The sequence below is a fragment of the Plecotus auritus genome (genome assembly GCF_963455305.1).
Source record: "Plecotus auritus genome assembly, chromosome: 13".
In the NCBI taxonomy this organism is placed as follows: Eukaryota; Metazoa; Chordata; class Mammalia; order Chiroptera; family Vespertilionidae; genus Plecotus; species Plecotus auritus.
The window spans coordinates 14,677,191-14,691,035 of record NC_137779.1 but is presented as its reverse complement, the minus strand read 5'-3'; the positions used below and the strand labels follow the sequence as shown (position 1 = coordinate 14,691,035).

At 53.6% G+C, this 13,845-nt stretch overlaps 2 protein-coding genes across 2 annotated transcripts in view; one reads left to right on the top strand and one right to left on the bottom strand.

Moving 5' to 3' along the window:
- PI4KA (phosphatidylinositol 4-kinase alpha) overlaps positions 1-10,756 on the top strand; it is a 94,817-nt gene extending 84,061 nt beyond the window's left edge. Inside the window, exons 43-55 of the mRNA XM_080650685.1 lie at positions 889-1,009; positions 1,672-1,801; positions 2,432-2,502; positions 4,239-4,311; positions 4,394-4,464; positions 5,578-5,687; positions 6,061-6,165; positions 6,256-6,381; positions 6,673-6,793; positions 7,170-7,329; positions 8,044-8,133; positions 8,618-8,701; positions 9,812-10,756. Of these exons, the coding sequence (XP_080506811.1) occupies positions 889-1,009; positions 1,672-1,801; positions 2,432-2,502; positions 4,239-4,311; positions 4,394-4,464; positions 5,578-5,687; positions 6,061-6,165; positions 6,256-6,381; positions 6,673-6,793; positions 7,170-7,329; positions 8,044-8,133; positions 8,618-8,701; positions 9,812-9,863 (1,314 nt within the window). The 3' untranslated portion in view covers positions 9,864-10,756. The remainder of the gene's footprint in view (positions 1-888; positions 1,010-1,671; positions 1,802-2,431; positions 2,503-4,238; positions 4,312-4,393; positions 4,465-5,577; positions 5,688-6,060; positions 6,166-6,255; positions 6,382-6,672; positions 6,794-7,169; positions 7,330-8,043; positions 8,134-8,617; positions 8,702-9,811) is intronic.
- Positions 1-13,845, bottom strand: part of LOC308238408 (coiled-coil domain-containing protein 74B-like) — a 508,084-nt gene that overhangs the window by 267,612 nt on the left and 226,627 nt on the right. The gene's annotated exons all lie outside the window — the stretch shown is intronic.

The window sequence follows — 13,845 nt, the reverse complement described above, 5'->3', positions numbered from 1 at the left end:
GTCCCCACATGTGTGTCTCTTCTGGTAAGGACACCAGTCAGATTGGATTAGGGCCTATCCTAATTACCTCTTTTGAACTTAACCTCTCCTTAAAGACCCATCTTAAATACCGTCACATTCTGAAGCACTGGGGCCGGGGGCGGGGGGATACAGTTCAGCCCGTAATGGCGCACATGTACATAAGCTGTCTAGCACAGAGCCTGGCACAGAAAACCACCATGTGGGTGACCACAGCCCGGAGCCCACGTGGTCCATGTATCAGGTCAGCACCCATGTCTGAGGACAGCAGCAGCACCTGCTTCTCCGACACTGCCAGTCCTGCTCCCCGATGGCCTGTGCCAGCCTCACTTTCCCCACTGCATCCCGCTGAGCCCTGCAGCACCAGCCCACCTGTGGGTACCTCCCACTGCTCCCATCTCCATAGCAGCTGTGAGCACAGTGGCTGGTGTCCTGAGGCTTTCTTCCCCATAGGTTGGCAGGATGCTTCATCTCATTCCAGAGTCCAAAGTGCTTCTAGGATCAGCCACTCTCTCTTGATAGACTGAGTCTTGCCTTAGCTTACAGATAAGTTTTAGTACCCAGCCTACTCATTCCTCATACTTGACAACAGCACAAATTGGTGGCAGAGTCACAGTTCTTAGAATCCAGGGGAAGGAAAAGAGGAGACAAAAGCTAACTCATGCCTGTACTGCAGACCCACCACCTGGGGGCCTCATCCACTGGCCAGCCAGCCAGAACTTGACCTGGCCGGTGGGCTATACTCACTGCAGACCCAAAAGCTGAGCGTGCTCACTGCTGGAAACCATGGCGTCTGCTCCTGCTCTGGGTAACAGTCTCTCCTGGAGAGGGGCTCCAAGCCTGGGCTGACGTGACCTTGCTGTCCTGCAGATGGGCTACGTGCGGGAGTATATTCTGTGGGCAGCATCCAAGTCCCAGCTTCTGGCACACCAGTTCATCTGGAATATGAAGACGAACATCTATCTAGATGAAGAGGGGCACCAGAAAGACCGTGAGTATTTTGTCATCTTCCCTCAGGTCCCCCATCTTTAACACCCCCCGCAGCTGCCCCAGCCTGTAGTCCCTCTACTTCCCGTCCTTTGGCTGCAGTGCCTCACCTTTAACACACAGTGGGAGCAGGTCCCCACCCACCATGAAGCCTTTGCTAGCCTACCCTGCACATTCCCTGCCTGCCCCATGGCCCTGCCTGCCCCTCCCCAGGCACTTGGGAGACCCTCCTGCTCGGGCTGAGCTGCTTCTCCCAAGCAGTGGCCCCTGTGCTTGACCCAGTGACCCCACATGAGAACCAGGGCAGCGGTTCTCAGAGAGACTTGCCTTAAAACTGACTGGGTGTAAGAACTTTGTGGGTTAGAGCAGAGCCATGAGAGCAGAACCAGGAGGCGCCAGTGAGCACCCACACCCTTGGCCCCTCTGCCTGTGCACAGCCTCACAAGAGTCAACACACTGAGGCAGGCAGACACCTCTTGGTGTGATGTTGACTGTGGGGTTCACTGAGAGCTTATCAGGGACCCCCAGGTGTCTGCAGACCTCACTCTGATGACGGCGGGTCTAGGTGCCGGGGAATATCCAGACTGTGCGTCCAGCAAGCGTGCAGGTTCTTCGGGGCGTTTCTGTGGCTCAGCTGCAGACTCGCCCTCTCACTTTCTCCGTCAGCCGACATCGGTGACCTCCTGGAGCAGTTAGTGGAGGAGATCACAGGCTCCTTGTCGGGCCCAGCCAAGGACTTCTACCAGCGGGAATTTGACTTCTTTAACAAGATCACCAACGTGTCGGCCATCATCAAGTAAGCAGCACTCCTGCCTGTCCCGCGCAGGGGATTGCCTGGATGGTGCGAATGAACAGCTGGGTGGCAATCTCTGCTCTCCTGACGGTACAGCAACATGCACAGCCACTGAGCTTCAGAAAACATTAGTTTCGTTCCAGATACTGTCCCACAGTTCGAGGCCACTCTGCTCTCTCCTAGTTCAGAAGAGCCTCGTTAGGAAAACCAGACTCCTTCACGCGCCCACTGTTAAATGACTGCCCTCTGAGGAATACGGGGCAGGCACTCTGCTCCTAGAGCAGCGGTTCTCAACCTGTGGGTCGCGACCCCTTTGGGGTCGCCTAAGACCATCGGAAAACACAGATATTTACATTACAATTCCTAACAGCAGCAAAATTACAGTTATGAAGTAGCAACGAAAATAATTTTATGGTTGGGGGTCACCACAACATGAGGAACTGTATTAAAGGGTCGCGGCATTAGGAAGGTTGAGAACCACTGTCCTAGAGGAACTGAGCCCAGAGGGCCTCCAGGAGGAGCTAGAGCTAGGAAGCAAACTGAGAGGGTGGTCAGACGGGGGGGTCCTGGCACCCCCAGAAGTCCTACAGGCCAGTTCCCACAGAAGACACAGCATTTCTGTCTTTTTCACAGGCCCTACCCTAAAGGCGACGAGAGAAAGAAGGCTTGTCTCTCAGCTCTGTCTGAAGTGAAAGTACAGCCTGGTAAGCCAGAGATGGGCCTCCTTCTGCAGGGATCGGTGCACTGCCCTCCCCAAGGAGTGTGGGCAGGGACAAGGGGGCATGACACCAGCAATGGGGCTGGCCTCCAGCCTGGGCCCTGGCTGCCCCGAGTGCCCCTCCCAGAGTCTGCCCCTGGGAGCTGGGAGCTGCTGCTCAGTGAGTATTTTCTTTTCCTTGCTGCCTGTGGTTTTTCTAAAGACCAAGACACTGTCCTCAGCAGCTATTATTCTAGAAGGTTCCTGAACTCCAGTATAACAGGAGCAGTGTCGGCCACACAGACAGTGGGAATGGGGTTGGAATGGGGCATCAGAGGTGGGTGAGGATCTGTCAGGATGAGGGTGCCCACGTTCCCTGGTGGGAAGCTGCTCCCTGGTGCCTGTAGCTGTTGTCATGCAGAATTTGAGTCCAGTGTGGTCAAACCTGGGCTTTTTCAAGTCAAGGTGCAAATCCAGGCTTTACTCCAGAGCTCTCCATTTTTAATTTTATTTCAGAGAGGAGGGAGAGGGGGAGAGAGAAACATCAGTGATGAGAGAGAACCATTGATCGGCTGCCTCCTGCACACCCCCCACTGGGGATCGAGCCTGCAACCCGGGCATGTGCCCTGACTGGGAATCAAACTGTGACCTCCTGGTTCATAGATCATTGCTCAACCACTGAGCCACAGCTCTCCATTTTTAACCATTGGTACAGACTTATTTTATCAAAACCCGAGCGTCCTATGCAAATGTTCACACCAGCTGGCCTCAGCAAGGTTGCCCATATGGGGCCTCAATTTAGCTCTTTCCTTGGCTTGTTCTGTTGAGCTCCTGCCCTACTCAGCACATACAACAGCTCAGCTTCTCAAGTCCACAGGGGCCTCCATTTCCCTCATCAGTGAGTCCCCTGCTCCCCACACACCGTGCTGCTGGGGCTTTTCCCGGAGGCACTGGAGAGCCAGTGGGGCTCTAGAGCAGAGGAGTCGAGATTGCATCTGTGAGAGGCTAGAGCTGGCAGATGAAGAAGGGTGAGAGGGAGGGATGGGACCTTGTGGTCCTGGTTTGCCCCCCTTTCCTCTGGTAGTACAGCCCATCTGCAGCCCACAGCAAGGCCGCACTTTGCTCCCCAGGAGACCCAGTCTTTCCTGTTCCAGGGCCCCTCCTTGAAGCCCACCTCCTGGAGCTCTCCCATCGCCCACGGGCTCAGGGAGCACACTCCCCCAGGGCAACTGCCAGTTCCTGGCCAAGAACAGGGTTTCTCTTGTCCTCCTACTTGACATGTGTGCTGAGAGTGGGGAGCTACTGTTAGTGGGCTGAGTCCAAGAACTGAGGTGAGCAGAGCAGGGCAGAAAGCTCCTGCGTGGGTCCTCTGAGAGCGGCCCCGCGCCAGCACTGGGCAGCACGCATTCCCTGCCTGTCAGCTGAGTATTTAACCAGCGTGCCATGTGGCCAGCACAGGGAGAAGACGGGCTGAGGGCTGAGGGCGTCCTCTTGGAGAAGCGTCTCCCGGAAGGGGTGGCTCCTTTGTTAGATATCAGGAAGGACGGAGAGAGCACAGAGCCGGAGGACAGACCTCTCGTGGCCATGGAATAAGCGTTATCAGTGCACAGAGGAGCACTGGAGGCCCTGGGCGCCGGCCCGTCTGCAGGGCGGACTCTGCACGGAGAGCTCTGTGTGGCAGTGGGCTGTGTCCTTGCCGTTGTCTCACACGGGCGCCCTGTGATTTGTCCTCTCTCCCTGCAGGCTGCTACCTGCCCAGCAACCCTGAGGCCATCGTGCTGGACATTGACTACAAGTCGGGGACCCCCATGCAGAGGTGAAGGCCGCCTCCCTCAGCCACTCCTGCCTGGGCTTCCCATCGGCTGTGTCACTGTGCACTTCTTTCTGTTGTCTTGCAGCGCGGCCAAAGCTCCGTATCTGGCTAAATTTAAGGTGAAACGATGTGGAGTTAGTGAACTTGAAAAAGAAGGTCAGTGGAGAATTTCTGTGTTCTGGGATCTAAGTATCTCCCCTTTCTAATGCCACTTTCTTAAAAAAATATTTTTTGTTGTTAATATATTTTTATTGCCGCCCCTAAGAGGAAGGGAGAAGGGGAGAGAGAGAAACCGATCGACTACCTCCTGCACACCCCCTACTGGGGATCGAGCCGGTAGCCCAGACTTGTGCTCTGACAGGGAATTGAACTGGTGACCTCTTGGTGCATGGGTTGCCACGCGAACACTGAACCACACCAGCCGAGCTAATGCCACTTTCTTTAGCATGTTTAGTTACCAGCACCCCATGAGAGAGAATGGTCGTCCATCCATTCATAGTGTGGCCTCTTATTTGGGGATGGCACAGAGCTCGTGTGCAGTGACAGAGACCCCGAAAGGTTAGCCCCAAAGTCAGTCCAAGAGATCGCTTCTTGAGACCAAGTGGCCAAGGCTTTGGGAGGCGCACTCATCTGCTCAGGCTGCCACGCAGGTGACCACACTGGTAGCTGCACCCCTGCCCTGTCCTCACCTGGCTTTCTCCCTGTGGGCCGTGCCTGAATTCCCCTCTTCTGATAAAGGGGCCACGATATTGTGGCCTCATTTCACTCGTTCACATGTGCAAAGACCCTTTTTCCAAATAAGTCCCATTCTGTGGTTTCTGGTGGGCCTGAATTCGGAGGGGATGATAGTCAACGCAGCGCAGGGGGTGTGGCCCCAGCCAGTGCAGAAATGTGGGTTCCTTGGCCTTACCTCAACCCTGGCCACCAAGTCCTCCCAGGCACCCCAGGGTACAGACACACTCCCCTGCCCCATCTCACAGTGCCCACCACTGATCCTAGGCACACCTGCAGCCTCACTTCTAATAAGCAGCTCTGTCCTCAGTTCTGTTTAAGTGTAAACGTTTCTAGGAAAAGCCCCCAGGCCCGATGACTCCCCTGGCTGCCCCCAGACGTTTGCTGGGCTCTCACCGACGCCCCAGGGTTTTTGCATTCACAGTCCCATGGTTCCCAGGCTCCTTCTGGGCACATGAGCAGGGTGTGCACTGGCACCTCCAGAGGGCCTCTCGCTGCCCTCGGCTAACAGGCAGCCTCTTCACCCACCACACATAGGTCTGCGGTGCTGCTCAGACGCCGAGGACCAGGGCAGCACACAGGAGGCCGATGGCCAGAAGATCTCCTGGCAGGCGGCCATCTTCAAAGTGGGAGATGACTGCCGACAGGTAGGGGCCAGGCCCCGGTCAGGCTTGGGGAGGTGCGCCTCACAGTCAGCTTACGTGCACAGAGGCAGGTCTGGTTCTGTGGGGTTCCGGTGCTGCAGAGTAAATCAGGGCCTTCTCCCACCCGGGGCCCTTCCAGGGAACCCTCCTGCTCTGCACCCACGGGCTGCCCAGAGGGAGCTGCCCTGAAGTTGGGTGCCTCTTACTTTCACCCCCACCAGGCAGTGTGGCTCAGCCCAGTGCCTGGTGGTCAGTGAGGCCAGGCCCTTCGCTTTCTGCTCCCCGCAGCCTTCGTCCCTCTCAGTGGGCAGGGGCCCCAAGAGTGATGTGAGCTGGAGGAGGCTGGCCCCCTACCCTGTGTCTCCTTGGTTCCCAGGACATGCTGGCTCTGCAGATCATCGACCTCTTCAAAAACATCTTCCAACTGGTCGGCCTGGACCTCTTTGTCTTCCCCTATCGAGTAGTGGCCACCGCCCCCGGGGTAAGTTCCCTGCAGGAGCCAGCCAGCTGCCTGTCAGGCCTTAGCCAAGGGCGGTCAGCTCACAGCCTGGCACCTGGCCTTCCTCCCTAGTGTGGGGTGATCGAGTGCATCCCCGACTGCACCTCTCGGGACCAGCTCGGCCGCCAGACGGACTTCGGCATGTATGACTACTTCACACGCCAGTATGGGGACGAGTCCACCTTGGCCTTCCAGCAGGTGACCAGCAGGACAGCTCCCAGACTGGGCTTGTGTGTGCTCCGCCCTGCCCCTCAGGGTGACCCTGCTTCCCCCTGTCCCTGCTTGTCTGAGTCCTTCTACATTTGGGGGTAAAACCAGGGCACCCAGCAACCTTCCTAGGTATTTAAGAAACCCTCGAAATGGACTCCCCAGGAGAAAGCTAATTCATGGGCATGGGAAGGGCCTACTGCCCCTGCACCGAGCTCCTGGGCACAGAGCCGGGAGGCACAGCCCCCAGGGCCACCGTTAGCACCAGGCTCTCTCACACAGGCGCGGTACAACTTCATCCGCAGCATGGCCGCTTACAGCCTCCTGCTGTTCCTGCTGCAGATCAAGGACAGGCACAACGGCAACATCATGCTGGACAAGAAGGGCCACATCATCCACATCGGTCAGCCGGCCCCGCGCCTCCCTCCTCCTCTCCCTTCACCCCTGGAGCACGGGAGGTGCAGGGGTGCTGGCGCCCCCAGCTGGGGAGGGTCAGGGTTCAAGTCCAGTTTTGAGAGCTGAGCTGTTGGGCACTGGGGGTGAGTAGAAACTGGGGCCACGGGGCGTGGAGAACTCTGAGGTTGGAAACCAGAGCCAAGCTCATGCTGCCTAGGCGCTGGCCTCTCGCTTCTGCTCACTCCTCTCCGCCCCTAAGTAAACATGACCTGTGGCCACTCCTGGGGAACGGGCAGCTGGTGGCTCCCAGCCCTGGCTGAAGCACACCCACCTGTCTCCCTGGCATCTGATCCCATCACAAATGGCTTCTTGGGGTTTTGCAGACTTTGGCTTCATGTTTGAAAGCTCACCAGGCGGCAACCTTGGCTGGGAACCGGACATCAAGCTGACAGATGAGATGGTGATGATCATGGGAGGCAAGATGGAAGCCACTCCTTTCAAGTGGTTCATGGAGATGTGTGTCCGAGGCTACCTGGCCGTGCGGTGAGCCCTGGGGAGGAGTGTGGACAGCCTGGCACCAGTCCTGGCTGCCACTCATCCAGTACAGCCAGACCCGAAAAGGACCCTTTATGGATGGAGGGACTGAGGTTCAAAAAGCGCCAGGGAGGCGCTGGAGGCCACCTGGTAGCCCAGGGCCTTGCTTTCCCGTCGCCTCTCTCTGCCCACCTGTGCCAGTGTCTTCTCCTGCCCCAGACATCAGTGCAGCCACGTCCTACAGCCTCCTGGGCTGGACTCCACTTGTCAGTGCCTGGAAGGCACTCCACTATGCACCCCACTCACCCAAGCCTGAGCACCTGCCACCCAGGCTGCATGCCGAGACTCACTGTCCTGGTTTCAGTGTCATGTGGCCAAGGCCCCGTAGCCGTGTGTGGTGACACTTGGCCTCCAACCCAGAGTCTGGCAGAGCCTACGTCATACCCCCTGGTGCGCACACCCTATAGGAGAGTCAGGGCACCCCGTGCTGCAGCCGCGCTGCCTCCCCGGGGCACAGAAACCACGGCTGGGGTCTCAGGCGGGGGGACCAGAGCACAGCTGCTCAGTCTGCTTGGGGACTGTGAGCCCCATGGAGGCTGCAGAGCCTGCCCTGGAGAGACGTGAAAGGTGGCGGGGGGTTGGGGGGGATGGCCAGCCCACAGGACTGAGCAGGGCTAACCCACTCACCGGCCTCTGTCCACCGCCCTCCCTGCCTCTCCCCAGGCCCTACATGGACGCAGTCGTCTCTCTGGTCACTCTCATGTTGGACACAGGCCTGCCCTGCTTTCGTGGTCAGACAATCAAGCTCTTGAAGTAGGTCCTGGGTGGACACATAGGCCATTTGGGGGGGCACTTTCCCCCAAGGTGGGATCCTCTTGAGAGAGGTAGATGTGATTCTTATCGAAGCTGAGTGCTCTCCTTGGAACCCCAGAGCAGACAGGGTTCCGGGGCGAGGCACTGTCACCAGCCACCGCTGAGGACACACCCAGAAGGATGCAGTGCCATCCCAGACCACTGGCTGCAGGGGCGTGGCCCCGTGCTAGTCCTCCCTCAGCCACGGGGCCCCTTAGCCCAGGAGGTGCTGGGGAAGGGAACAGCCCTCTAGGCCAGCTGGGAACAGTGTCCCCATGTTAGGCCAGCCCTGGCCCTCAGGGGGGAACATGGCCCGGGCCTGACCCTGTGCCAACAATCCCTAGAAGTGCTCAGGTTAGGCCTTGGGCAAGAGCACATCCTGTGGGGAGGGCAGCCCCGAGGGCTGACTTTGGCGACAGCAGCCCTGACACAGCCTCTCTGCCAGGCACAGGTTCAGCCCCAACATGACCGAGCGAGAGGCTGCGAATTTCATCATGAAGGTCATTCAGAGCTGCTTCCTCAGTAACAGGCGAGTCATCCCCTCCTGCCCTCTCTCCTGCGTCACCCGCTACACCTCGGTGCTCTCCGGGCACCTGTTGGGGACTGTACCTGGGCCAGGGGACAAGGAAGCTCGTTCTGGGAGACTGTCCCGAACACCCTGAAGTGAGCTCTCAGGGTTACAGGGTGCTGGTAGAGAGGGGCTTGGATGTGCTGAGGGGAACACCCAGCAGGGCCTGAAGGCAAAAACCATGCCCACCTGAGGATGAGCCTGTGAGGCCAAGGGAGCCACGGTTGAAAAGGTCCTCGTGGGAGGTGTGCAGGCCCAGCAGGACCGGGTGAGAAGCAGCAGCAGGGGGAGGAGGGTGGGGATGGGCCACTTAGGCATCGCCGTGATAAACAGTGGAGCTGTGAGAAGAGGTGGGTCAGGATTCTGGGCAGAGCCCAGGAGGTGCAGAGTCTGCTGGAACCTGAGAACTGGTGCCCAGTGGGTCCTAACAAGAATGGAACGGTGAGGTGGGCACTGGCTGGGCTGACAGCACAGGAGCAGCGCCATGTGGTCCTGCTGACGAGGGAGCAGAGAAACGGGAGGTAGCTCCAGGTGGGGTGGGGAATGACATGTGTCAGCAAGAGAGGTTTGGAAGGCAATACAAGGAAATACTTCTGATACTTGTTTTGCTGGTGAAATGAGGCAGGTGGCTGAGCACAGTATCACTCCTTTGGGTACCACATACCAGGAAAGGTCTAGAGTGGCACCTGCACAGGTGCAGGGCAGCTCCTATAGACGGACCTCTGGGTCCAGTGCCTGGGCCCTGGGACCGGGGGCAGGCATTTGGCTGAGGAAGGGCCATCCACCTGAGGCCACATTTTGGGCCCACTGAGCGAGAGGTGCCCTCCAGAGGCCAAGCAGGAGATGGGGGCACAACGTGGCTCTCATGGCCATGGCTACTGGTGAGGAAGGGGTGGCCCAGGCACAGGAGGGGCTGGCAGGAGGCCAGAGGGTCTGCAGTTTTGCATGTGTACGTCCAGGGAGGAGCAGGTGAGACTCTGAAGTGCAGCTGTTAGGGTGAAACGACATGGAGGGCTCGGCACCAGAATGGCAAGGGCTCCTTACAGCCTCCTTTAACTCGTGGCCTTCCAGGAGCCGGACCTATGACATGATCCAGTACTATCAGAACGACATCCCCTACTGAAGATGCTGATGGAGCACCAGCTGCTGCGGGCCCCCCACCCAAGCCATTTGCAATCATGGAGCCCTGTGAGCCGTTCGTTGCCCCACCGCGTGCAAGGTCAAAGGGGGTGAAAGCCAGTAGCCCTTCATTTCATCCAATGGAGTTATTTTTATAGGACAAAGTACACCCTGCAGAGCTGGCCACCGCTCCTTCCTCTGGCGTGGACCACGTGGCGTGAGACCAAAACGACAATCACCGATGGCACTGTCTCTGCACGGGTGGAACACTGTTTGCACTGAACACATTCCCTACCTGTCGTATTTCATAGGTACATGAAGTATTTTCTTGTGTATGAAAAAGTTATATTCAACTTCCTATTTAACCAATGTGAAGGAAATAAACACCAACAGAAGTGCTGTTTGAATTGAGTATCAGGTTCATTGTTTGGTCCCAAGGGCACATACAGCTGAAAAGTGCTTCCTGGATGTGCAGGGAAGAGAGTGGGACAGTGTTTCCTCAGAAACAAGGTAAGGGCCAGCCAGCTGTGGAGCCTGCACCCACAGGCCTTCCAGGGCCCCTCCCAGCTAGAGCTGCCACCCAAAGGTGACTCACCACATGCAGGTGTACCGAAAGGAACTGCATTTTCCCTAACTGCGCTCTGGCTCCAAAGCTGTCTCCCCTCGGGGCTCCTGTGGAGGCCCCTGGCGGTCCTGTCCACATCGCTCCTCAGTGCAGGCATCACTCAGTGTCCTGCTTTGCTCAAGTCTCTTCCTACTTCCCTGTTGTTCATGTTCAAGCGCTCCTTTCTGCAACTCCAAAACCTTTGTGGCACTAGCTCCTAGCAGCAGCCATCTACTCCCACTCACTGTGACCCTCTAATTAGTTTAAGCAGATAAGAAGTAAAGACCCGAGACAAATAAAAAAAAAAAACAAAAAACACAGAACATCTAGAAATAAGTCACAAATTAAAAATGCAGGTGATTGGTTAAATAGCAGATGAGATATAGGTGAAGAGCAAACTAATCAATAAAACAATGAAATTACAAAAAATGAAGCAGAAAGAAAAGTTGAATAAGAAGCTCCAATCAACTTCTAGTGGGATTCCAGAGTTGGTGAAAAATACAAATAAGAAGCCAATATGTAAGTTAAAAGAAACTTTTAAAAAATATTACATTAGCCCTAGCCGGCTTGGCTCAGTGGATAGAGCGTCAGCCTGCGGACTGAAGGGTCCCAGGTTTGATTCCGGCCAAGGGCACATGCCTGGGTTGCGGGCTTGATCCCCAGTGGGGGGCGTACCGGAGGCAGCTGATCAATGATTCTCACTCATCATTGATGTTTCTATCTCTCCTCCCTTCCTCTCTGAAATCAATAAATACATTTTAAATAAAATATTACATTAAATAGCTGACCAGAGTGGCTCAGTGGTTGAGCGTCGACCCATGAACCAAGAGTTCTCTGGTTCAATCAGGGCCCATGCCTGGGTTGTGGGCTCAATCCCCAATAGGGAGCATGCAGAAGGCAGCCAATTGATGATTCTCTCTCATCATTGATGTTTCTCTCTCTACCTCTCCCTCTCTGAAATCAATAAAAAAATATATATTTTAAAAATTACTTAAGTCAGACAAAAGTCAAGAAACATACGATTTCACTTATATGTGTGATATAAAACTGAAAGCAACAAATGAACAAAACAAACTCATAGACAATAGAATGGTAGGGAAAAGCAGAGGTAGTAGCTAAGGGGGTCAAATATATACAGTGACGGGAGATTTGACTGATGGTAAATATACAGTGCAATACACCGATGATGTACTATAGAATTGGACATTGAATTCTATAGAATTTTATTAACCAACTAGAGGCCCGATGCACGAAATCTGTGCAAGGGGCTTGGCCCTCGCAGCCCCGGCTGCCCCGGCTTCATCCGGAAGGTCGTCCAGAAGAACATCCAGGAGGTCGTTTGGCTGTTCGGTCTAATTAGCATATTAGCTCTTTATTATCACCCGAGTAAATTCAATTAAAAATATTACATTAATTCAAAAGAATCAGGAAAGGAAGAAGAGAAGAAAAACAGATGGAACAGAGAAACTGCATCAGTAGACTTCAACTACATCATTATGTTAAATATCAATACCAATGGAAAGGTGAGATTAGAAACATGGGTAAAAATGTGAAATCAATGCACTTTAAATATAGAGGCCTACCCTAACCGGTTTTGCTCAGTGGATAGAGCGTCGGCCTGCAGACTGAAGGGGCCCAGGTTCAATTCCCGTCAAGGGCATGTACCTTGGTTGTGGGCACATCCCCAGTAGGAGGTGTGCAGGAGGCAGCTGATAGATGATTCTCTCTCATTGATGTTTCTAACTATCTCTCTCCCTTTCTCTCTGTAAAAAATCAATAAAATATATTTTTAAAAAGATACAGGCCTAAGGTGAAAGTAAATAGAGGAAAAAAAGATTTACCATCCATACTCGTGTGGCTGTTTATGAAGTAAAATTTGATAGAATTCAAGGGAGAAATAAATCCATCGGAATTGGGGGTTTTAACACCACTCTCCACAACTGATAGAACTAGCAAGGAAGTCAGTGAACCACAGGAGGCCTGAACAACTGCATCACCCACCTTGACCTGATGGGCATTTATAAAGCTTACTCCAGCAGCAGCAACAACACACTGCCTGCCTGCCTGTTCACCATTACAGGCTATATGCTGGGCCACAGAACAGGCCTCAGAATCACCATGGGTACGCCCTCTGGTCACATGGAATCAAGCTAGGAATCAATAACAAGATATCTGGAAGAACCCTAAACATTGAGAAGAGTGGAACCAAAATACTAGACAAAATACATGTCAGAACTGAGGGGATATCAGAGTTAAAATGTTTTCAGGTAGTGTTTGGGGAGGATAGTAGAGATGAGCCAAACTCAAGTCGAAAGGATGCCATAAAGTATGGTGTGACTTCCAGAAGATAAGGGAGGGGAAGAGCATAGAAAAAGCAGGATAAACATTATAAAATAGAAATTATTTCAAACCACAATACTTAAAAAGGAAGCTTGTAAAATTGGCCTTAAAAGAAAATCAAGTGCTATGTACAAGATTTTGACAATATGACAAATTATATACCTTGAAATTTTTGAAATGCTATTTATAATACTGGGGAGAAAATCTAAATCCATGGATTTACAAGAAAGTAAGGTCTCTTTAGATATTGGTTCTCCCCATACTGATCTGTAGTCTTACTGCAAATGCCAATCAAAGTCCCAGGAAGTTGTGCAGTGGAATTGGCAAGTCTAAAATTTCCATGGGACTGCAGAGGTCAAAATACCGCTATTTTGACCTTGAGGATGAGCAAAACTAGATATCAACACTTATCCTGAAGCTACATGGTTAAGACAATGTTGCTTATTGGTGCCAGGAAAGATGAGTAAATAAAGAGCTGAAGGCCAGGAACCTAACCACAAACAGAAACATGCAGGGCAGCGGGGGGGGGGGGGGGGGGGGGGAATGGACTTCTCAATAATAGTATTGTGTCAACTACATATCCGCGCAGAAAAAAACAATCTTGACCAACTACCTCATATATCTGACATAATCACTCCCAGGTGGACTGTAGCGCTGTCTGCTAAAGATAAACTTGGAAGGCTTTTAGAAGAAAGTACAGAAAAGAATGTCTTAACCTCAGGACCCACAAAATCTCTTAAACAGAACTAAAAAAAAGGGGGAGAGGGTGTTAATTTGGACTATATATAAGAAAGGCATGCCACACACCTGGAAAGAGATTTACAATACAATTCATACCATCTTCTGTGTTAAAGAAAAAATAAATATTAAGGTATAATTATTATAACAATATCTCATGTCTTATATCTGATATAATATGTAACTATAATTTTCATCATAAAGCCAAAATGAGTCTAAACCAGCAATTTTCAACCGGTATGCTGCAAGAATTTTTAAAACATACAATATCTGACTAGTCAGGGGCACTAACCTCTTTTCCCTT